General features: G+C 41.2%; 1 protein-coding gene across 4 annotated transcripts in view; it reads right to left on the bottom strand.

Moving 5' to 3' along the window:
* The window catches only part of PDE1B (phosphodiesterase 1B), a 382,256-nt gene that overhangs the window by 159,737 nt on the left and 198,554 nt on the right, over positions 1-23,965 (bottom strand). The window contains exon 1 of one of the 4 annotated variants that reach the window (XM_040425862.1): positions 15,480-15,667. The exons of the other annotated variants lie outside the window; for them this stretch is intronic. Coding sequence (XP_040281796.1) covers positions 15,480-15,625 — 146 coding nt within the window. The 5' untranslated portion in view covers positions 15,626-15,667. Of the gene's footprint in view, positions 1-15,479; positions 15,668-23,965 lie in introns of those variants that run through there. 4 annotated transcript variants of the gene reach the window in all.

The following is a 23,965-nucleotide window of genomic DNA, read 5'->3' as shown; positions in this document are numbered from 1 at the left end:
GTGCGCAGGTGACTATTACTGTGCATAATTATTAGGCAACTTAACAAAAAACAAATATATACCCATTTCAATTATTTATTTTTACCGGTGAAACCAATATAACATCTCAACATTCACAAATATACATTTATGACATTCAAAAACAAAACAAAAACAAATCAGTGACCAATATAGCCACCTTTCTTTGCAAGGACACTCAAAAGCCTGCCATCCATGGATTCTGTCAGTGTTTTGATCTGTTCACCATCAACATTGCGTGCAGCAGCAACCACAGCCTCCCAGACACTGTTCAGAGAGGTGTACTGTTTTCCCTCCTTGTAAATCTCACATTTGATGATGGACCACAGGTTCTCAATAGGGTTCAGATCAGGTGAACAAGGAGGCCATGTCATTAGATTTTCTTCTTTTATACCCTTTCTTGCCAGCCACGCTGTGGAGTACTTGGACGCGTGTGATGGAGCATTGTCCTGCATGAAAATCATGTTTTTCTTGAAGGATGCAGACTTCTTCCTGTACCACTGCTTGAAGAAGGTGTCTTCCAGAAACTGGCAGTAGGACTGGGAGTTCAGCTTGACTCCATCCTCAACCCGAAAAGGCCCCACAAGCTCATCTTTGATGATACCAGCCCAAACCAGTACTCCACCTCCACCTTGCTGGTGTCTGAGTCGGACTGGAGCTCTCTGCCCTTTACCAATCCAGCCACGGGCCCATCAAGACTCACTCTCATTTCATCAGTCCATAAAACCTTAGAAAAATCAGTCGTGAGATATTTCTTGGCCCAGTCTTGACGTTTCAGCTTGTGTGTCTTGTTCAGTGGTGGTCGTCTTTCAGCCTTTCTTACCTTGGCCATGTCTCTGAGTATTGCACACCTTGTGCTTTTGGGCACTCCAGTGATGTTGCAGCTCTGAAATATGGCCAAACTGGTGGCAAGTGGCATCTTGGCAGCTGCACGCTTGACTTTTCTCAGTTCATGGGCAGTTATTTTGCGCCTTGGTTTTTCCACACGCTTCTTGCGACCCTGTTGACTATTTTGAATGAAACGCTTGATTGTTCGATGATCATGCTTCAGAAGCTTTGCAATTTTAAGAGTGCTGCATCCCTCTGCAAGATATCTCACTATTTTTGACTTTTCTGAGCCTGTCAAGTCCTTCTTTTGACCCATTTTGCCAAAGGAAAGGAAGTTGCCTAATAATTATGCACACCTAATATAGGGTGTTGATGTCATTAGACCACACCCCTTCTCATTACAGAGATGCACATCACCTAATATGCTTAATTGGTAGTAGGCTTTCGAGCCTATACAGCTTGGAGTAAGACAACATGCATAAAGAGGATGATGTGGTCAAAATACTCATTTGCCTAATAATTCTGCACTCCCTGTACTATGCATCATTTATTATGCTGGCCCATCTTGAGCTAGAAATGTATTGGCAGATGAGATTTTACTTTACTATGCTGATGCTGATGAAGAGAAACTCGGACCTTAGCTTAATATATTCTGATAGCAGAATCTATGTAAAGCACAATTAACGGTCTCTGTTGAGAAGCTGGCTACACATTTGGGATGGCTTTTTTTCTTGTCTTGTTCACAATTAGTGTGTAAAGTTTGTCATTTTGGACAAAAATGCTATAAATAAAAATGACAATTCGGACAAAAAGGACCAATCGATCTGTGCCATGAACTGTGGCCTAATCTGGGCTTCTGTTGATAGAATGCAGGTCAGTCAGTCTGCAAGTTGAACAATTTTTCAACTACAGCACCTGACAATGACTGAAATATCCAACTTTTCATCTGTCACTCTTCTTCTTGTCAGAAATGGTTGGCAGAAAATAGTATAAATTGAACTTTATTGCTTTCCAAAAATCCAATGTGCAGCCAGTTTCAAGGGGCTTTGTGGGAGAGAAGAGGAGCTGATTGAGCTCCATCACCTAATGCCAATGTTGTCTTAAATTGTGATCCTTCCTTTTGGAGACCTTGTGATGCTCAGGTCCATAAATATTGAGAAATTGACACAATTCTAACATTTTTGGCTCTATACACCACCACAATGGATTTGAAATGAAACGAACAAGATGTGCTTTAACAGCAGACTGTCAGCTTTAACTTGAGGGTATTTACATTCAAATCAGGTGAACGGTGTAGGAATTACAACAGTTTGCATATGTGCCTCCCACTTGTTAAGGGACCAAAAGTTATGGGACAATCGGCTTCTCAGCTGTTCCATGGCCAGGTGTGTGTTATTCCCTAATTTTCCCAATTACAATGAGCATGTTAGGATCTGGACTTGAACCCGGGACCTCTGCTGCGTCTGGCGGTGCCTCTACTTGCTGAGCCACCTGAAATGCTGGACAGTTCCTTAGACAATTCCTTGAATGATCTTGTCTTGAATCTTGTTTGCCTTGAACCTTGAACTCTTTGCTCCTCCCTGAACTTCCTGATTTAAGCCATGTCTCTGCACTTCCTGGTTGCCAGAATATTGTGCCTTTACCAGCCAATATCTTGCTCCTGTCTATCCTGCTGCCGACTGTATCTCTGCTATCATCCGTTACTGACATTTGGCTTGTTCCTCGACTACGCTCCTGCTTAATCCCAACCTGCACTATTCGTTACCGACTTTGGCTAGTTTCTCAACCACGCTTCTGCTTGATCCCTGCCTGCTATATCTGCTACTGGACCTTGGCTTGCTCACCTCCTGCTTGGGCTATCCTGAGGACTGCGACCTGGTACTAACACGCAGCAAAGTCCATCTCCACCATCAGGAGCTCTGGTGAATACCGGTTAGTACTTAGACCCCGCACCTCAGGTGAACCCATGTCATCAGCCAGGGTCACCAGTGTGAATATCTGCTCCGCTGCTATAGCTACTGACCTCCGAGCCTGACTCCAGACCGTGACAGAGCAGATAAAAGGTCCAGAGTTCATTTCAAGTGTGCTATTTGCATTTGGAATCTGTTGCTGTCAACTCTCAAGATGAGATCCAAAGAGCTGTCACTATCAGTGAAGCAAGCCATCATTAGGCTGAAAAAACAAAACAAACCCATCAGAGAAATAGCACAAACATTAGGCATGGCCAAAACAAACTGTTTGGAACATTCTTAAAAAGAAGGAACGCACCGGTGAGCTCAGCAACACCAAAAGACCCGGAAGACCACGGAAAACAACTTTGGTGGATGACCGAAAAATTATTTCCCTGGTGAAGAAAACACCCTTCACAACAGTTGGCCAGATCAAGAACACTCTCAGGAGGTAGGTGTATGTGTGTTAAAGTCAACAATCAAGAGAAGACTTCACCAGAGTGAATACAGAGGGTTCACCACAAGATGTAAACCATTGGTGAGCCTCAAAAACAGGAAGGCCAGATTAAAGTTTGCCAAACGACATCTAAAAAAGCCTTTACAGTTCTGGAACAACTACCTATGGACAGATGAGACCAAGATCAACTTGTACCAGAGTGATGGGAAGAGAAGACTATGGATAAGAAAAGGAACTGCTCATGATTCTAAGCATACCACCTCATCAGTGAAGCATGGTGGTGGTAGTGTTATGGCGTGGGCATGTATGGCTGCCAATGGAAGTGGTTCTCTTGTATTTATTGATGATGTGACTGCTGACAAAAGCAGCAGGATTAATTCTGAAGTGTATCGAGCAATCTTATCTGCTCATATTCAGCCGAATGCTTCAGGACTCATTGGACAGCGCTTCACAGTGCAGATGAACAATGACCCAAAGCATACTGCAAAAACAACTAAAGAGTTTTTTAAGAGAAAGAAGTGGAATGTTATGCAATGCCAAGTCAATCACCTGACCTGAATCTGACTGAGCATGCATTTCACTTGCTGAAGACAAAACTTAAGGGAAAATGCCCCAAGAACAAGCAGGAACTGAAGACAGTTGCAGTAGAGGCCTGGCAGAGCATCACCAGGGATGAAACCCAGCGTCTGGTGATGTCTTTGCGTTCCAGACTTCAGGCTGTAATTGACTGCAAAGGATTTGCAAAAAAGTATTAAAAAGTGTAAGTTTGATATATGATTATTATTCTGTCCCATTACTTTTGGTCCCTTAACAAGTGGGAGGCACATATGCAAACTGTTGTAATTCCTTCACCGTTCACCTGATTTGGATGTAAATACCCTCAAATTAAAGCTAACAGTCTGCAGTTAAAGAACATCTTGTTCGTTTCATTTCAAATCCATTGTGATGGTGTATAGAGCCAAAAAAATTAGAATTGTGTCAATGTCCCAATATTTATCGACCTGACTGTATACGCAGTACAAGCTGAAAAGTGATCTGTATAAAAAACAGGAAGTGTCCACTTATTGTGGACAGTCAATGGTTAATGTGAAAACCGGAATATTTCAGGATTCCTTTTTTCATGAAAATCAAAATAAAAAAAATACACAACCATGAAAACTTAATTAAAACAAAAAATAACATTAAAGGTATTATCCCATGATTAATGTAAAAAAATGAAAATCAGACCATTGCTCCAATTGCTCTGATAGATTTATTTTAGGCTGCCAGCTCAGGGGCCATGTGTCCATTCTGGTGCAACTCTCTCCTTATAGCAGCTCAGGGGGCATTTACTCCCTGCATATCTCTCCCTGTAACTGTCACAGCTTCTAGCAGTAGATACAGCACTTAACAGTTGAAGATTTAAAGTGAGCATGTGTGTCCATATTACTGAGGTGGACAGAGAAATAAAGAAAAGATCAAACAGGAGGCAGTGTTATCCTTACAGATTTCCTTTATGTGTGTGTGTGTATATATATATATACACACATCTCTACATCCCTCACTCTACATCCCTCACATTTATGTAAATACGTTATTATTTCACCAAATTTACACTGTTATACAAGCTGTACACTGACTACTTTACATTGTATCAAAGTGGCAGATCTTCAGTGTTGTCCCATGAAAAGAAATAATAAAATATTTACAAAAATGTGAGGGGTGTACTCATATATATATATATATATATATATATATATATGAACTGGATGGACAGATGCCTTTTTTCAGCCTTATGAACTATGTTACTATATATATATATATATATATATATACACTGCTCAAAAGAATAAAGGAAACACTTAAACAACACAATGTAACTCCAAGTCAATCACACTTCTATGAAATCAAACTGTCCACTGAGGAAGCAACACTGAGTGACAATCAATTTCACATGCTGTTGTGCAAATGGGATAGACAACAGGTGGAAATTATAGGCAATTAGCAAGACACCCCCAATAAAGAAGTGGTTCTGCAGGTGATGACTACAGACCACTTCTCAGTTCCTATGCTTCCTGGCTGATGTTTTGGTCACTTTTGAATGCTGGCGGTGCTTTCACTCAAGTGGTAGCATGAGACGGAGTCTACAACCCACACAAGTGGCTCAGGTAGCGCAGCTTATCCAGGATGGCACATCAATGCGAGCTGTGGCAAGAAGGTTTGCTGTGTCTTTCAGCGTAGTATCCAGAGCATGGAGGCGCTACCAGGAGACAGGCCAGTACATCAGGAGACGTGGAGGAGGCCGTAGGAGGGCAACAACCCAACAGCAGGACCGCTACCTCCGCCTTTGTGCAAGGAGGAACAGGAGGAGCGCTGCCAGAGCCCTGCAAAATGACCTCCAGCAGGCCACAAATGTGCATGTGTCTGCTCAAACGGTCAGAAACAGACTCCATGAGGGTGATATGAGGGCCCGACGTCCACAGGTGGGGGTTGTGCTTACAGCCCGACACCATGCAGGACGTTTGGCATTTGCCAGAGAACACCAAGATTGGAAAATTCGCCACTGGCACCCTGTGCTCTTCACAGATGAAAGTAGGTTCACACTGAGCACATGTGACAGACGTGACAGAGTCTGGAGACGCCGTGGAGAACGTTCTGCTGCCTGCAACATCCTCCAGCATGACCGGTTTGGCATTAAGTCAGTAATGGTATGGGGTGGCATTTCTTTGGAGGGCCGCACAGCCCTCCATGTGCTCGCCAGAGGTAGCCTGACTGCCATTAGGTACCGAGATGAGATCCTCAGACCCCTTGTGAGACCATATGCTGATGCGGTTGGCCCTGGGTTCCTCCTAATGCAAGACAATGCTAGACCTTATGTGGCTGGAGTGTGTCAGCAGTTCCTGCAAGACGAAGGCATTGATGCTATGGACTGGCCCGCCCGTTCTCCAGACCTGAATCCAATTGAGCACATCTGGGACATCATGTCTCGCTCTATCCACCAACGTCACGTTGCACCACAGACTGTCCAGGAGTTGGCAGATGCTTTAGTCCAGGTCTGGGAGGAGATTCCTCAGGAGACCGTCTGCCACCTCATCAGGAGCATGCACAGGCGTTGTAGGGAGGTCATACACTACTGAGCCTCATTTTGACTTGTTTTAAGGACATTACATCAAAGTTGGATCCGCCTGTAGTGTGTTTTTCCACTTTAATTTTGAGTGTGACTCCAAATCCAGACCTCCATGGGTTGAAAAATTTGATTTCCATTATTTTATTTTTGTGTGATTTTGTTGTCAGCACATTCAACTATGTAAAGAACAAAGTATTTCAGAAGAATATTTAATTGACTCAGATCTAGGATGTGTTATTTTTGTGTTCCCTTTATTTTTTGAGCAGTGTATATATATATATATATATATATATATATATATATATAAAATCACAAATACAGCAGCAGCACAGTCAGACAGCGTGCACTGGGTGCAATTCCTCACAGAGGTCGGCTTCTCCTCTATGATACGTACTTAGCAAATAACAAGGCAGCACTTCCAGCCGTCGTCACCCTGTCACCAAAAGCTGGAAGTGCTGCCTCGTTATTTGCTAAGTATATATATATATATATAATTTATTTATACAGATAGATAACTCACTGCCTACACTAAAGTATAAGCAATTACAAAAGTATTCAGATCTATGTGCCGGTTTGACAAACATAACCAAAGAATGTTTTCATGGGACAACTCCTTTAAAAAGCTGTCTATACATGCTATTTTATGGAGCCTATCACACATACATGCTGGTTAGATACTATAACACATAGGTACCATACCATAGGAAAATAGAATGAAATGGCTGATTTCAGCTGCATCAAAAACTAGCATTACTTCCCACCATTATTAATATAGTCTACACAGTTGTGGAATTTTCTTTATCCAAATAATGTTCCAAGTTTTCCCACAAAAGCACTTGACTATTAACATCATAAATTTATTCTCTTATAAAGCGTTGACATTTGCTCTTGTTCCTTTTTAGAGACTTTGCTCCTTGTTCTAATGTAACAATCACTCTTCATAAAAATAATTATTGTCTATTAAATTGTTACAAGGATTCCTACCATACTTTCCTAATATTTTTTCTCAGAGACGTCATTCCATCACTGTGTCCAACACCCGCTACATAATGTCACACCATCAAACAAGATAAGCACTGTTATATAAGCAGTATTATAGGGCACTGTATTACTGTATTATATAGGCACTATATGGTACTATTGTTTGGCTATTTTGGTGGTATTATTCCATAAACTGCACTGTGGTTTCATTTGGGCATTCCAAACAATGCCTTTCCCAAGGACTTCCTCATGGGTCCTGAAAAGTCCTCTACCACTAAATAAATATATTGCTCTCCTGGTTTTATTGGCGTGAAGGTTCCACATCCATATCATTTCCTAAGCTTATGAAATGCATAAATGATCAGAGTGGAAGAGTTTTGGTCTGTTTTTGATGGTGGGTATGGATCCACTGTGCCAACCAACCTGTTTGACTTTGGGTTAGTCCTGAAGATGTTATCCTGGCGATCCTATGGTTTTTACCCTTTAACCCCTATATACAGATCTGGCAGGGGAGCCACCAGGCTGATACCTCTTGGAATAGTCCTGGTGGGTGTGGTTGGCTGCTGACCCATGGGGATCAGAGACACACATAGTCAGGAGACACGCAGAGGACAGGACTGGCAGAGTTCATGCAAATCCATGAAAGAATTCAAAGGTTAGGGCTTACGGCACAGGATCATTACAGTGATCAACAGGCACACGTCAGGTACACAAGTAGAGGATCAAGATCCAGGAAACAGGCAGAAGTCAGTTCACTGGCAGACAAACAGATTATAGCTCTTTACAAGCTCTAGTGAGCTAGAGAGACCTTAGAAAGATCAGTAGAGACCAATTTGCTCAGGCCAGCAAGTGAGGAAACAGCAGAGCCATGCTGCAGCTTACAGAGCAATAGGAGGTTAACCCTTGCAGTACTGCAACTGAGAGGAGATACAACAAATAATGGCCCTAATTCACACACAGGAAGCAGGCACCCAATCGCACAAAAGCCATGAACCCCCACTGTAATATGGACTCCAATGTAATTTTCTTACAAGTCTAAATAGTGTGGCATGCTATGTTATTCAGTCTTTCAAAAAAAGTACAGAAACATAAACAATGACAAACTGAGTCAAAAGTATGCACTTTTGAACTATGGGTACATCAATCGATGCGTTTCTATATACGTTTTTTTCTGTTTACTAACGTATACGCTTGACATACAACAAAAATGAGCAGCCCCTTAGCTAAACATTTTAAAATATGGAAGACTCCCTTTAAATCTATTAGTCGCTAACATCCCGAACATTCAGCTAAATTATTTACTGCATAGTTATTAAACAATATCAGTTGTAAATCAGGTTCTAATTCCCAGTGATTGAGGGTACTTTCACACTTGTGGCAAGGGAATTCTGTCGCCGGAACTGACTGCCAGATCCTTCAAAACGTATACAAACCGATGGCATTTGTCATCCGCCTGACAAATGCATTGAAATGCTGAATCTGTCTCTCCGGTGTCATCCGGAAAAACGGACCCGGCATTAAAAAAAATTCACATTTTTTGCTAGGGGGATCGTCGGTGGTATGTGCGAGCGAGGGTTGCTATTTCCATTGGGAGACATTCTGACCTTTTCTAAGATGGCGCCTTTCCTTCTTCCGTTTCATCAGCACATGCGTGCATTGCCGCGATCTCGCGATATTCATCATGCAGTGATCGCGTCATGACGCAGACGCGGTGAGAGGGAATTTGGTTTCGCTAGTATGAGGTTCACGTTGATTGGGTGATTGTTGAATGGCCACACATGTATTCAGCGTATATCAAGTGCTCCCAGGACTATGTCAATACGCCCCCTGGAAGATGCCGCCGGGTGAAACGCATGTCAGGGAGTCACTGGACTCTGCACCATCTTGCGGTCTGTACTTTATATTGCTTTGACCTATTATCTCTGTTATGCAGTCATTGTACTGTTTTGACATTGTTTAACTGGACCTTAGCCCTAATGACATATCTTTGGCATATTTTATATGTATGTACTGCTTTTTGGATGCTTGACTCAGTAGTTGCTGCTGCGTTGGATCCCTTTTTTAACCGCATTGATGTTATGATTTGTTATTTATGGCATAAATAAAGACTATTACATTTTCTATTATTTAGTGGTGCGTGTTTACATTGGAGAAGTGTGGCACATGTTCCACGTACCCTTCTATAGCCCTATGTTTATAGGTGTAATGTAAAGAAAACTTCCAGGCATCACAAGATATTACATTTGTCACCTGGCTACTTTCACACATGCGGCACAGCAATCCAGCAAGCTGTTCGGCAGAGAGCAGCTTCCCAGAGTTCTCTGGTTACGGCATTGCTGCATAGTGCCTCATGCCCGCTGGACCAAATTGACTATGATGGGAGCTGGCAAAGATCCAGCCGCTCAAAAACATAAATGGCGATTTTCCGCCGAACAAATGTATTTATTAAGTCCCATTATGTATCATTTTAAACCTGTTTTGAATCTTCTTTCCACATTAGGTGGGGCTTAGTTATTACTAAAATAATGCTGTGGAGATATTTTCTGATACATTTAAATATGTGTGCAGCATGGTGGTTCGGTGGCTAGCACAGGTGCCTTTCATAGACGCCTTTGCAACAGTCACAAAGCCCATTTCTTTGAAAGTAGCGGGCACAATGACACGGTGATTGCGCAGCCCCCTCATTGAACCTCTCAGATGCCATGCTGTGTGTGATGACATCATTACACTGGCCGGCGTGGTGACAGCATACGTCACCGCGCACGAGATTACACAAGGGATCTTCAATCAAGATGGCTGCGGCGGCCTCTTCGCTCTCAAACGCATGAGGTGGGTATGTTTTATTTTTATTTTTATGCCATTTCAGGGAAAATTGATTCATTACCACGAAGCATGAGGAAATTGAGCTTCGCAGCAAATCGAATTTTCCCTGAAATTCTGATCGAAGTCCACTTTAAATACTTTGATTCGCTCAGCCCTAGTTCTATCCCCATTCCTTGTGTGCTTTCCTTGTCTCTACAATGTTTGCCTTTCCCCATTTATTAGGATATACTGTACTTGCAGTCCTACAGAATGCTACCAATAAAACAGCATCATATACCAATGGTTTGTGACAACTGACAAACTCACCTCTCCTGACCCTGTTTAATGAATTTTTCCTGGCATTTACCCTAAATAAGCGAACACTGGAAAGGTGCCAGATTTAGTGGCATTACTAACTTGACAGCTGCCCACTACTAAAATTCTATATTCTATCACAACAGAGCAGAGGGAAATACAGTAATAGATGCCTAAAAGGTAGTGTGCGCCTCTCACAAATGCAAAGTACAGAACAGACTGAGACAATGGACGGCAGGTTGAGGGCACAAGATAAGGGCCTTTGCATTAGTTCTAACTGCCAAGGGTTGCTAACTAGGTTTACAAGCATGATTGCACCCATATAAAGTCAGTGGTTGGCAACTCTTCCTTCACAGCTAAACAAAACAATCACCTCCATCAATGAAAAGAGCAGCATGCATTCAGCAAAATATAATAATCTAGATCACACATTGTCATTCCAGCATATGGTTTTACTATACTCGGACTTAAGACACGTCATGCATAATATTATTTTCTTTATTTATTATTAATTTTGTCACTGATCTCAATAAATACATTAAAGAGTCAAATCACAGTACAGGGCTTCATGGTACCATGTATGCAGGGTGATGGAGAGCAACTGTAACCTTTAGTTTATTAGGAATTTAGCATATATAACATCTTAAAGGGGACCTGCCACCACTCCTGACATGTCTGCTTTGGTAAATAATTGTATTCTACATGAAATGACCATTCTAGAGTATTTATTCTTATGACTTGTGTTGTGCCATCCTCCTATTATTCCTGCTAGACGTTTATGAATAAATGTCCTTCTGGGTTTAACCAACTGGAGGGCATCCATGGTGTTACCAGTTGGGAGTGTCTAATAATGTCTAATCAGTACTAGAGTTGTTGCGATACCAAATTTTTGATTCAGTTTCGATACCATGAAAAAGTATTGCGATACTCGTTACCATTCGATACCACGCGAAAAAAAGAAACCAAAAAAGCCACGTGCATTCCGCATTTTAAAAAATGGCGAATCGCGCAGTTTTTTATTTTTTCTGTTCCGGTGTTCACCGCATAGATTTTTTAAAAATATTTTAATAGTTTCGACTTTTCTGATGGGGCGATATGTAATATGTTCATTTATTATTTATACATTTTATATGTGAAATTGGGGAAGGGGATTCATCAATATTTTGGTGGTTTTTTTTACATTTTTTTTACACTTTTTATTTAATAACTATTTCCCCCTTAGGGACTAGAACCTGTGATTTTTTTCATCCCTTGTCCTATTCACCCTGATAGAGCTCTATCAGGGTGAATAGGACTTCACACTGTCCCTGCTGCTCTGTGCTCTGTGCACTCAGCATCAGGGATGTTACCATGGCAGCCAGGGCTTCAGTAGCGTCCTGGCTGCCATGGTAACCAATCAGAGCCCCAGGATTACACTGCTGGGGCTCCGATCAGAAGCTGCCACTGCCACCAATGAGGGGGAGGGGAGTGGACCCTGTGGCCACTGCCACCAATGATTTTAATACTGGGGGGGTTGAGAGGGGCCGGCGCACTGTGTCATCAATGATTTTAATGGGGGGTAGAGGGTTAAGGGTGGGAGGGCGCACTGCGCCACCAATGATAATTACCAGGCGGGTACTGGCAGATAAGTTTCATGCATTGGTTATGTTTTATTTTAAAGTCTTATGTGTTTTTGATCTGAAAACATGTGAATACCCAAATTGTATTACTATTTTACTCACTAATATAGCGCTGACATATTCCACAGCACTTTACAGACAATATACCGTATATACCGGCGTATAAGACGACTTTTGAGCCCTAGAAAATATTTTCTAGAGTAGGGGGTCGTCTTATACACCGGGTATGGCAGGCGCTGCAGTGCCGGGACGCCCAAATTATCAACAGAGAGAGCCCGGGCTATTGCCTTGTATCCCCAGCAGCTGAGAGCTGCGATGTAACCCACGGCATATGCCCCCCCCTGCGCTGTACCTTGTATACCGCCCCCTGCTCTGTACCTTGTATGCCTCCCCCCTGCTCTGTACCTTGTATGCTCCTTGTACCGCCATCCTCCCGGCCGCTTGCATCTCGCTCCTACGCATGTGCGAGATTTCATGCGGCGAGCGTGGATACACGGGATCCTCACGGCCGCTCGCATCTCGCTCCTGCGCATGTGCGAGATCTCCGTGCAGCGTATCTAAATGCGGCGCAGATGTGCATATGTGAATGTGAATATGAAGAATAACATAACAAAAACATGTTCAGGGTATAGGTGGCACATGTTTAGGGTCTGGGAGGCAGGGAGGGAGGACAAGGAAGGTGGTGGGATGCAGGGATGGTGGTGATACCATGGGATGGCGGTGGTACCTAGGGATGGCGGTGGGATGCAGGGATGGCATGCAAACAGCATGTCATACTTATTTGAATTAAAATTACCATATTGAAATCAGATCTAATGCTTTTTAAATTTTTCTTTGGTGTGTAGTCTTATACGGCGAGTATATCCCAAACTCTATATTTTCAGTGTAAAAGTTGGGGGTCGTCTTATACGCCCAGTCGTCTTATACGCCGGCATATACGGTAGTCATGTGCTGTCCACAATGGGGTTCACAATCTAAGTTCCCTATCAGTATGTCTTTGGAGTGTGGGGGTAACCGGAGAACCCAGAGGAAACCCATGCAAGCACAGGGAGAAACATACAAACTCCATGATGTTGACCTTGGTGGGATTCAAACCTAGGACCCGAGCGCTGCAAAGCACCAGTGCTAACAACTGAGCCACCCTGCTACTGAAATCGTTTTTTTTTTATTGAATTTGCAGATATACTGAAAATAATAAGAGATTTTATGATATTTGGCTTGGCAATATTCCCTTGTCATATCCCAAAGCTTAGGCTACTTTCACACTAGTGTTTTTGCTGGATCCAGCAAAAACGCTTCCGTTACTGATAATACAACCGTCTGCATCCGTTATGAACGGATACGGTTGTATTATCTTTAACATAGCCAAGACGGATCCGTCATGAACTCCATTGAAAGTCATGGGGGACGGATCCGCAGCATGCTGCAGTTCGCTCTCCGGTATGAGAACGGAACGGAATGCTTTTTGGAGCATTCCGTTCTGTTCAGTTACGATTTGTCCTCCATGACAATGAATGGGGACAAAACGATTGTGGTATTGAGACGCTATGACGGATCTCAATACTGTAAAATATTAACGCTATTGTGAATGTAGCCTTAGTTAAAAGGTCAGATTTTGACTCATGGGGAGCCACTTCCACAAGGTGGTGCTAACAAAATGGTTCTCTTTCCTTGCATAAAGAGATTTTAGGGTAATTCAATCTCTTCAAGCCTATCTTCTACTGTGACCATCCCTCGGTCTGTAGTCAACAATTACCATTAATCCTGACCAAATCCCCAACTCCATTTGCTGAAAACTTAGTGCAGCAGGTACACTTATCTGCTGTTCCGAGAAGTCTGGCCATAAGTGCTCTTTATGGAAGAGATGCAGCCAAAAATCCATACCCTTGACATGGAAAATGGGCAAGCGAAAACATAGGAAATGTGGTGCAGAGAAATGGAAGCAGGGGCTCTGGACCGATGAGTCAAAAATTTCAATATCTGGCTGTAACAGAAGGCAGTGTCTTCACTAAAGGACTGGAGAGCAGTACAATAGAGAGTTTCTGCAGGCAGTGAAGCATGGTAGAGGGTCCTTACAAGTTTGGCGGTGCATTTCAGCAAATGGGATTTAGTCAGGATTAATGGTGTCCTCAATACTAGAAATATAGGTAGACACTTATCATCACACAATACCAAAAGGGAGGCATCTGATTGGCTCCACTTTTATTCTAATCACCAAAAAATGAAGCTGACTTTCGTGTATGAAGCTGACTTTTGTTGATTATTATGACTCCTTGGGGGTCCGTTTTTTTAATATCATTCTGTCCGGTTAATATTGGTTGACCACTTTTATTCTGCAGCAGGGCAATGACCGCAAACATACAGCCAATAATATTAAGAACTATGTTCAGTGTACAGAACAAGGGTCCTGGAAGTGATGATATGGACCCCACAGTGTCCTGATCTCAGCATCATCAAGTCTGTCTGGCATTACATGAAGAGACAGAAGTATTTGAGCAAGCCTCCATCCAAGATGTTTGGAACAACCTCCCTGCTGGGTTCCTTCAAAAACTGTGTGCAAATGTACGTAGAAGACCTGATGCTGTTTTGAAGGCAAAGGGTGGTCACACCAAACATTGACTTATCTTTTTTTCATTTCATTTTTCGCATTTGTTAATTGATTAAAAATAAACTATTAACATTTTAATTTTTTAAAGCATTCTTACTTTGAAGCATTTTTTCCCGCACCTACTGTACCTAAAACTTTACATGGTACTTTATATAAATAATATACAGCTGCACACTATTTATTACACATGTCTGCATGTAAAACCCTGTGATGACGATCATTTTCCGCCAAAAAAAAAAAAACTGGAGCACTGGGAGCTATTATGTACATTCCATGTGCAAGCAGCATCGAGAGAGATAAACAAGTGTCATTGCCAAACATGCTGAGTGTATTTACTAGGCAAGCAATGGCTCCTAACACTTCCTGTGGCATGACTTAATACATGCTGCATTCGGGGGAGGACAGCACTTATACACAAAATGTTCACATTTATACACCAGCCAAAGAAGGAAACAGGACTAGTAAAGAATGTACACTCTCCTTCAGGCTGAATGTTTTATAAAGAATACACTAAGGAAAACAAACTAAAAATAGAGCAGATAATGTTAATCGGTGGAAAAACCCAAGACTTAGTAACTCGTTCATTACTTCTAAGTCCCTTGACGGAACATGGGGAATCATTTAAAGTGGTCTGCTTTGTATGTACTTGCTTCCTAGTCTAGAGTAAAGCAGTGAGAGGCAGAATGTTAAAACAATATAATAGAGAGTGACAAGAAATATAAACTAAGCGAGGATTTTCTCACTAACAATGAGGAGATGAACATCTACCAAACTTTCTGGCTGATGTTCTTCCTACCTGATGACAGGGATCTGCAGATGCGTTCGTTGGACTTGGATAAACTTGTTTTCGGCGCCTCTGATGTTCTCCTTTTCTTGCAGACAAGACCCTAGCTGAGTAGATAACTTATAGTCTTCCGACTGTAAAAAACTACTGGGCAACATTTCTCAAGGGATGGTGCTAGCTAGCCATGATGCACATCACTGATATAAGGGGTATAAGAGGCTACAGAACTTAGACAGTTGTGTGGCTGGGGTGGGAGGAGAATAGGCGGGGGGAAATATACACTCTGGAAATAACTTCAGAGAAAGTTTAATATTGTTTTAGAGACAAGAAGAAGGGAATTATTAAAAAATTGTAGAAACATTGGCTTAGATTTAAGTAAAGGAGACTTATACAAAGGAGACTGGCAGCACACATGAAGACTAACCTATATCCACTTGTGAAGTCCAGTTAAAATGTTCTCCTTTTGTGTGGTAGATACGTGTGAGAAGATCACACTGTCATTGGCATGAATGACCCTATGCTAAAAATGTTGTGTCAGATTCTTAGTAAAGTAAATCTCTAAGCATGAAAATCATTACTTCAGATGATATTTTAGAACTCTGAGATGAATGTGAACCAACTAAGGGATCCGGAAGTATCTTACAGATTTATCAGGACATAAAAAGGTTATATCAGTAAATGCTATATGTATTTTGGGTTGAAACTCTGTGACGGACTCCACCAGGGTACCACATTCAAAACCATAATGATTGCCAAAGGTCCAGCAGTAGACAACCTCATTTGGAGCTGAACACCTACCTCTAGGATCTGTTTATGAGTCACAAATAACTATTTACAGTTGATAAGCCTGTGTTCTCTATAGATGGAAGGCGGGCCCTCTGAATCAAGGTACACCATTCTGACACTAGTAAAACCCAACCCCATCTAGATGATTACCTCTGCCATGCTGCACGTACTGGACCCAGGGAAGCTTAAGAAAGAAAGCCAAAGTGAGTCACGAAATTATTTTTTATTCTTTAAAGTACCTATAACATAACAGGATGATGATGATGTCTGTGTCCTTAAGTGCTATGGAGGAAAAGCATCAAATGACTCAGAAAATTGTTTCCTTGTGCCTGCAGCAAGCAACTTCTCTCTTCAGAGAGGCAAGCAGAGATTATCCAGCTAGGGAGTGGGAGACAATCTGAAGTCACTTAATGTAGAATTCACAAGATGACTGTTAATGAAGTTTACTTATCAGCAAAGGAATAAGCTGGGGGCTGGCAAGAAATATCTGCCAACTGAAGAGCTTTACAAAAACTCATCTTCACATTTTATCCTGCACATTTCCACTTGACCCATACTGTCCTATTTGTTACATGGCTTCCTCGTGATCTAACTTGGCAATGCCTTCCTTTTCCTGTGGAAATAATATATTTTGGCAGCTGAAGTGAACATATGGAAAGATAGTAGGTTGAAGCTACCATCAGCAAGTGCACTTGCTATGCTATATAGTAATTGTGTTTGCCCAGTATAAGCAGCCCTGGAATTACACAAAATGAACCATTGAATTAGTATATAACATAAGGTATCTTGCAAATGTCACTGCTATGCATACTGCTGTACATTTAACATCTCATTCTTTCCCTATGTTTGGTGTACACAGTATATCAAAAAATGCTCCCAATGTATGTGTCTCAGTGTATAAAATGGGCCCACTGAATGCCAAATATGTGTACTGTTGGTATTATACAGTAAACCTCCTTTTACATAGAAACATAGAATGTGTCGGCAGATAAGAACCATATGGCCCATCTAGTCTGCCCAATATACTAAATACTATGGATAGCCCCTGGCCCTATCTTATATGAAGGATGGCCTTATGCCTATCCCATGCATGCTTAAACTCCTCCACTGTATTTGCAGCTACCACTTCTGCAGGAAGGCTATTCCATGCATCCACTACTCTCTCAGTAAAGTAATACTTCCTGATATTACTTTTAAACCTTTGCCCCTCTAATTTAAAACTATGTCCTCTTGTTGCAGTTTTTCTTCTTTTAAATATTCTCTCCTCTTTTACCTTGTTGATTGCCTTTATGTATTTAAAAGTTTCTATCATATCCCCTCTGTCTCGTCTTTCTTCCAAGCTATACATATTAAGGTCCTTTAACCTTTCCTGGTAAGTTTTATCCTGCAATCCATGTACCAGTTTAGTAGCTCTTCTCTGAACTCTCTCCAAAGTATCAATATCCTTCTGGAGATATGGTCTCCAGTACTGAGCACAATACTCCAAATTAGGTCTCACTAGTTCTCTGTAGAGCGGCATGAGCACCTCCCTCTTTCTACTAGTAAGGCCTCTCCCTATACACCCAAGCATTCTGCTAGCATTTCCTGCTGCTCTATGACATTGTCTGCCTACCTTTAAGTCTTCTGAAATAATGATCCCTAAATCCCTTTCCTCAGATACTGAGGTTAGGACTGTATCACTGATTTTATATTCTGCTCTTGGGTTTTTACGTCCCAGGTGCATTATCTTGCACTTATCAACATTAAATTTTAGTTGCCAGATTTTTGACCATTCCTCTAGTTTTCCTAAGTCCTTTTCCATTTGGTGTATCCCTCCAGGAACATCAACCCTGTTACAAATCTTTGTGTCATCAGCAAAAAGACACACCTTACCATCGAGGCCTTCTGCAATTTCGCTGATAAAGATATTAAACAATATGGGTCCCAGAACAGATCCCTGAGGTACCCCACTGGTAACAAGACCTTGGTCTGAATATACCCCATTGACTACAACCCTCTGTTGCCTGTCCCTCAGCCACTGCCTAATCCATTCAACAATATGGGAGTCCAAGCCCAAAGACTGCACTTTATTGATAAGCCTTATATGTGGGACAGTATCAAAAGCCTTACTAAAGTCTAGATAAGCGATGTCTACTGCACCTCCTCCATCTATTATTTTAGTCACCCAATCAAAAAAATCAATAAGATTAGTTTGACATGATCTCCCTGAAGTAAACCCATGCTGTTTTTCATCTTTCAATCCATGGGATTTTAGATGTTCCACAATCCTCTCCTTAAGTATGGTTTCCATTATTTCCCCACTATTGATGTCAGGCTTACTGGCCTATAGTTGCCCGATTCCTCCCTACTACCTTTCTTGTGAATGGGCACAACATTTGCTAATTTCCAATCTTCTGGGACGACTCCTGTTGCCAGTGATTGGTTAAATAAATCTGTTAATGGTTTTGCTAGTTCACCACTGAGCTCTTTTAATAGCTTTGGGTGTATCCCATCAGGCCCCTGTGACTTATTTGTATTAATTTTAGACAGCTGACTTAGAACCTCTTCCTCTGTAAAGACACATGCATCAAAAGATTCATTAGTCTTCTTTCCTAACTGAGGTCCTTCTCCTTCATTTTCCTTTGTAAAAACTGAACAGAAATATTAATTGAGGCAGTCAGCTAGTTCTTTATCTTCTTCCATATACCTTCCTTCTTTTGTTTTTAATTTGGTAATTCCTTGTTTTAGTTTCCTTTTTTCATTTATGTATCTGAAGAATGCCTTCTCGCCTTTTTTCCCTGACTGAGCTAATTTCTCTTCTGCCTGTGCTTTGGAAGCTCTTATAACTTGTTTGGCCTGTCTCTGCCTAATCTTATAAATTTGTCTGTCATCCTCATTTTGTTTTTTTTTTATAATTCCTAAATGCTATCTTTTTGTTTTTAATTATTTTGGCCACTTCTGCTGAGTACCACAGTGGTCTCTTCCTTTTTTTGCTTTTACTGACAAGCCTAATGCAATTTTCTGTTGCCTTCAATAGTGTCACTTTTAAGTAGTCCCATTTCTCCTGGACTCCAATGAAACTGTTCCAGTCTGATAGGGACTCGTATACCACTAATCTAATTTTAGAAAAGTCAGTTTTTCTAAAATCTAAAACTTTTGTTTTTGTGTGGTGTGACTCAGTCACTGTTCTTATAGTAAACCACACTGACTGGTGATCACTAGATCCCAAGCTTTCCCCTACAGTAATATCAGATACCAAATTCCCATTTGTGAATACTAAATCTAAAATGGCCTCCTTCCGGGTTGGCTCCTCAACTACATGCTGTAGAGATAATCCCAGTAGGGAATTTAGAATATCTGTACTCCTGGCAGAACTAGCTATTTTGGTTTTCCAGTTTACATCTGGAAGATTGAAGTCTCCCATAATGATAACTTCCCCCTTCAATGTCATTTTAGCTATTTCCTCAACTAGTAGATCATCTAATTCTTTGACTTGGCTAGGTGGTCTATATATCACACCTACACGAGTTACCTTATGATTATCAAGCTGCACGGTAACCCAAACTGACTCTAAATTGTTCTCGCTAACTTGTATCAAATTAGATTTTATGTTATCTTTCACATACAGGGCCACCCCTCCCCCCTTCTTGCCTTCTCTGTCTTTCCTGTATAGAGAGAACCCTGGTATTGATATATCCCAGTCATTACTCCCCTTGAACCACGTCTCAGTAACAGCCACTACATCTATATTCTCAGATGCCATTATAGCCTCAAGTTCATTGATCTTATTCCCTAGACTGCGAGCATTTGTAGACAAGACTCTGAGCTTGTCATTTCTTAACCTTTGTACTACTGGCCTCTTCTGGCATTGTTCCGGGGGGCAGTTGGACTGCTGGATTATCACTCTTTTGCCCCCCTTTCCTAGTTTAAATGCTTCTTAGCAAATACCCGGAACTGTTCACCGAGGACATTCGTTCCTTTGAGAGAAAGATGCAAACCATCTTTCTTGTACAGTTCTTTTCCATTCCAACAAGAGCTAACATGAGACACAAAGCCAAACCCTTGGTTCAGACACCATTCACCAAGCCATATATTGAATTCCTTAATGCGCATCTTCCTGTCATGCTGAAGGTTATGCACAGGCAAAACTGCAGAGAATGAAACAGTTGATGCAACCTCCCGTATATCCTTTCCAAGTGTGTGAAAAGCTTCTTTCACCTTTGAAACCTCATTGCAAGCCAGATCGTTTGTCCCAAGATGGAGAATAACATCCACTTCCCTTTCCTGCTTTGCTTGCCTAACAATATTAAGGATCCGTCGTCTATCCCTGCTAGCGGTAGCACCAGGGAGACATCTCACAACACCATTCTCCTCAAACTTCACACCTCTTATGATGGAATCGCCCACCAACAGCTGCTTACTATCAATCCTTACCTTCTCCTTTTTGTCTTTGGCTGCAGTCTTACATACTTTAGGCATGGGAGATGATTGTTTCTCACCCACTGTGCTTGAGCCACAGACTGTGGGACATGTCTTCTATCCACAACTCTCAGTCTACCAGAACCTACAGTAACCCATCTTCCAAATTTTACTGTACTAAAGAGTGTAAGATGCTAAATTTTTATATAGATAGCTGCCACAAAAATTACATTTGGCAAAACATGACATAACAAGTGTTCTCTGTAGTTTCCATATGACTACAAGTAAACCAATTAATTGTAGCTCAGGGAGCACACAAAAGAACAGCTAAGTTACTAATTCAGCTCTACTACATCACTAGCAATCACTGCAGATGAACTCAGGACATTGAACTCACAAATAAGACTAGAGGTTGAAGCTATGAATACCCATTACTTCACATATCTATTGCAACACAACCTATTAAATTAACTTTCAAAAAGACCTTGTGAAGCATGCAAATTATCTATCAGGAGTCACCAGGGTAGCTGCTAGTTACTGCAGCACTGCTCCCATTAAAGTAAACTGGAGGAGCCCTGCAGTAACCAGCTTCATCCACTACACAATGGATGGAGCTGTGAAGTTCCTGCGCCTATTTCAACTGCCAGAGCTTCTCCTGAACAGCTGATCAGCAGGGGTGTGGGGTGTTGGACCCCTACCGATCAGCAGTTCATCCTGAGCATAGGCAATCAATATACAAGGAGTTAACAACCCCTTTAAAGTTGGATTAACATGTGGCTTTTAAACTGTCATTTTTCATACTGCTTTTTTAGTTAAAAAAATAACACTGCAGTCAGATGTTACTTTAAAGTCTAGAGCAAAATATTACAAAGTCTACATATATACGGCATTTTGCTTTTGAAGCAATGCAGCATGCTCTAGGCATGACTTTTTTCTGACTTTTTCCCCCAAAGGTTTCTCTATAGGACTTAAAAAACGCCATATAAAATGCATGTGCAAAATGTGACCAAAGAGCCATTAAAACTGCTTGTAAGGAAAAAAAACTTGAAATGCATGCTGTTTTGCAAGTGGTTTAAAATGCAGTGTGCGTAAAGGCGGCCTAAAAATCAAGTTAATAGCTGGACTGAGATTTACCTGAAAAATTCAAAAACTCTAAACCAAGTCCCTTTGATAGTACAAGGGAATCAGAATATAAACCATTTTAAACCAGACATAATAGTAAAATAATACCAATGAAGACATCAATTGTTCTTACATAAACTATTCCTTCCAGGATGTGCTGCATACTGTTTTTACACTGCAACTTCTTCCAGAACCCAAGATGTTAAATCTATTTAACTTTCAACTCTGCACCAATTATGGCCTCGAGAGAAGGGATTAACCGGTAATTTAGAGGTTGGGTAGAATGATTGTCTGCCACTGAGAAGGATTTGCTACTTTTAAACTGCCCTTGGCCAGCTGCTAGGCTTAAGTAAAAAACATCTCTTTATTCTTTTTCCATTTCTTTGAGCCTTGGGGTAAGCGTTTCGCTGCTTCATTTTTTCTAGATGTTTGTGCCATTGTTTTTCTTTTCAAATGCTCAATGTTTTTTTTTAAATATCACTAAAATAAAAAAATATTTCCTTGACACCTTGGGGGACAATTTTCTCAACAGTAGCCACATTTGGTATAGTTATTTGTATTCTCAAGACAACATATTGCAAAAAAATAAACTACAGATGCAGCCGAACAAAACTTGATGGTTAACACGTTAAGTAAAGAATGGCAAGAAAATGTTAACTAACTGGATTTCAATTTTAGCTCTGCTACATCTGTACCATAGGAAACAAATAACTTAAAGCAAATCAGTCAGATTGAAAATGCAGTCCATACTGCGTGTGTGTGTGTGTAGCTGTCAATCATTAAGTAGGACTGCCTACTTGACTGCTAAGTCCAGAAAGAGCAGAGATTTAACCATGAAGCATCAGAACGGGAGTGGCAAGTGGTCAGTTTGGTATGACACATTTTATTAATTTACATTGCTCTGAGTCTTATGAATAAATTCCACAAAATGTTAAAATTCTTTCGCCCTAAAAATAAAACATTAAAAGTAAGTTCATACACTATATGTATCACCAAATGGTTCCTAAAACAAACTACAATGTATCCCCAGAATAAAGAAAAAACTGCTGGTACACAGAGGGGGAAATTGTTAATGGTCATTTAGGCTAAAAGTTATGCCACTAAGGGGTTAAACATTTAATTATGTCCCCTGGCTTGTCTGACAACAAAATTTACTTCAGGCACATTAAAAGAGGGTTTCAGGAGGGTTTTTAGAATTTTAATGTGACTGAGGTTAAAGTGGTGTTCCAGCCTATAACGCTCAGCATTATCTCCTCTACATCAAAAGATATAGCTGTTAGAAATCGGAATGGCAGTGAATACAGCTGAAAGTAGGTTTCACTGCTCTTTTCTCAATTTCTAACAGCTATATCTCCAGATGTAGTGGTGATAATGCTGTGACTGGAATGCCTACTTTCACACAAGACCAGGCCCATATCTCTAGCTGCTACCAATCCTGAGATTTGAGCAGCCCCCCCCCCCCCTTCTTCATAACCCTGCTGCTCTGCTCGGGCTGAACTGTTAAGTGTTTTTTTTCAAAACCAGAGCAGAGCTGGGGCAAAACTGTTAGGTGGTTAAATGAATAGTTGACAAGTTATATTGGTTTATATTAATCTGCTTGGCTCTTTCTGCTATATCATATATTTCATCATTATGAACATAAGAGGTTCCTTAGCTTAGATGTATTAGCACATTTATTATGCAACAATTACTTGGTGTGGGTTTTTAAAGGTTATGTGCCTCCATGGTCACAGACTACAAACAATCATGTGTGTAGTCTCATCCTTTGGCCTCATGCACACAACAGTATTTTTTCACGGTCCGCAAAACGGGGTTCCGTTGTTCCGTGATCCGTGTCCGTTTTTTTTTTCCCTTTGTCTTCCTTGATTTTTGGAGGATCACCAGACATGAAAAGTGAAAAAAAAATCTAAGTCAAGTTTGCCTTGAAAATGATAGGAAAAAAATGGACACGGATCATGGACGCGGATGACAATCTTGTGTGCCTCCGTGTTTTTTCACGGACCCATTGACTTGAATGGGTCCGCGAACCGTTGTCCGTCAAAAAAATAGGACAGGTCATATTTTTTTGACGGACTGAAAACACGGATCACGGACGCGGATGACAAACGGTGCATTTTCCGAGTTTTCAACGGACCCATTGAAAGTCAATGGGTCCGCAGAAAATCACGGAAAATGGAACAACGGACACGGAT

The sequence above is a fragment of the Bufo bufo genome, chromosome 3 (genome assembly GCF_905171765.1).
Source record: "Bufo bufo chromosome 3, aBufBuf1.1, whole genome shotgun sequence".
In the NCBI taxonomy this organism is placed as follows: Eukaryota; Metazoa; Chordata; class Amphibia; order Anura; family Bufonidae; genus Bufo; species Bufo bufo.
Note: the sequence above shows the minus strand (reverse complement) of the source record. Positions and strands in the feature narration are given on the sequence as shown.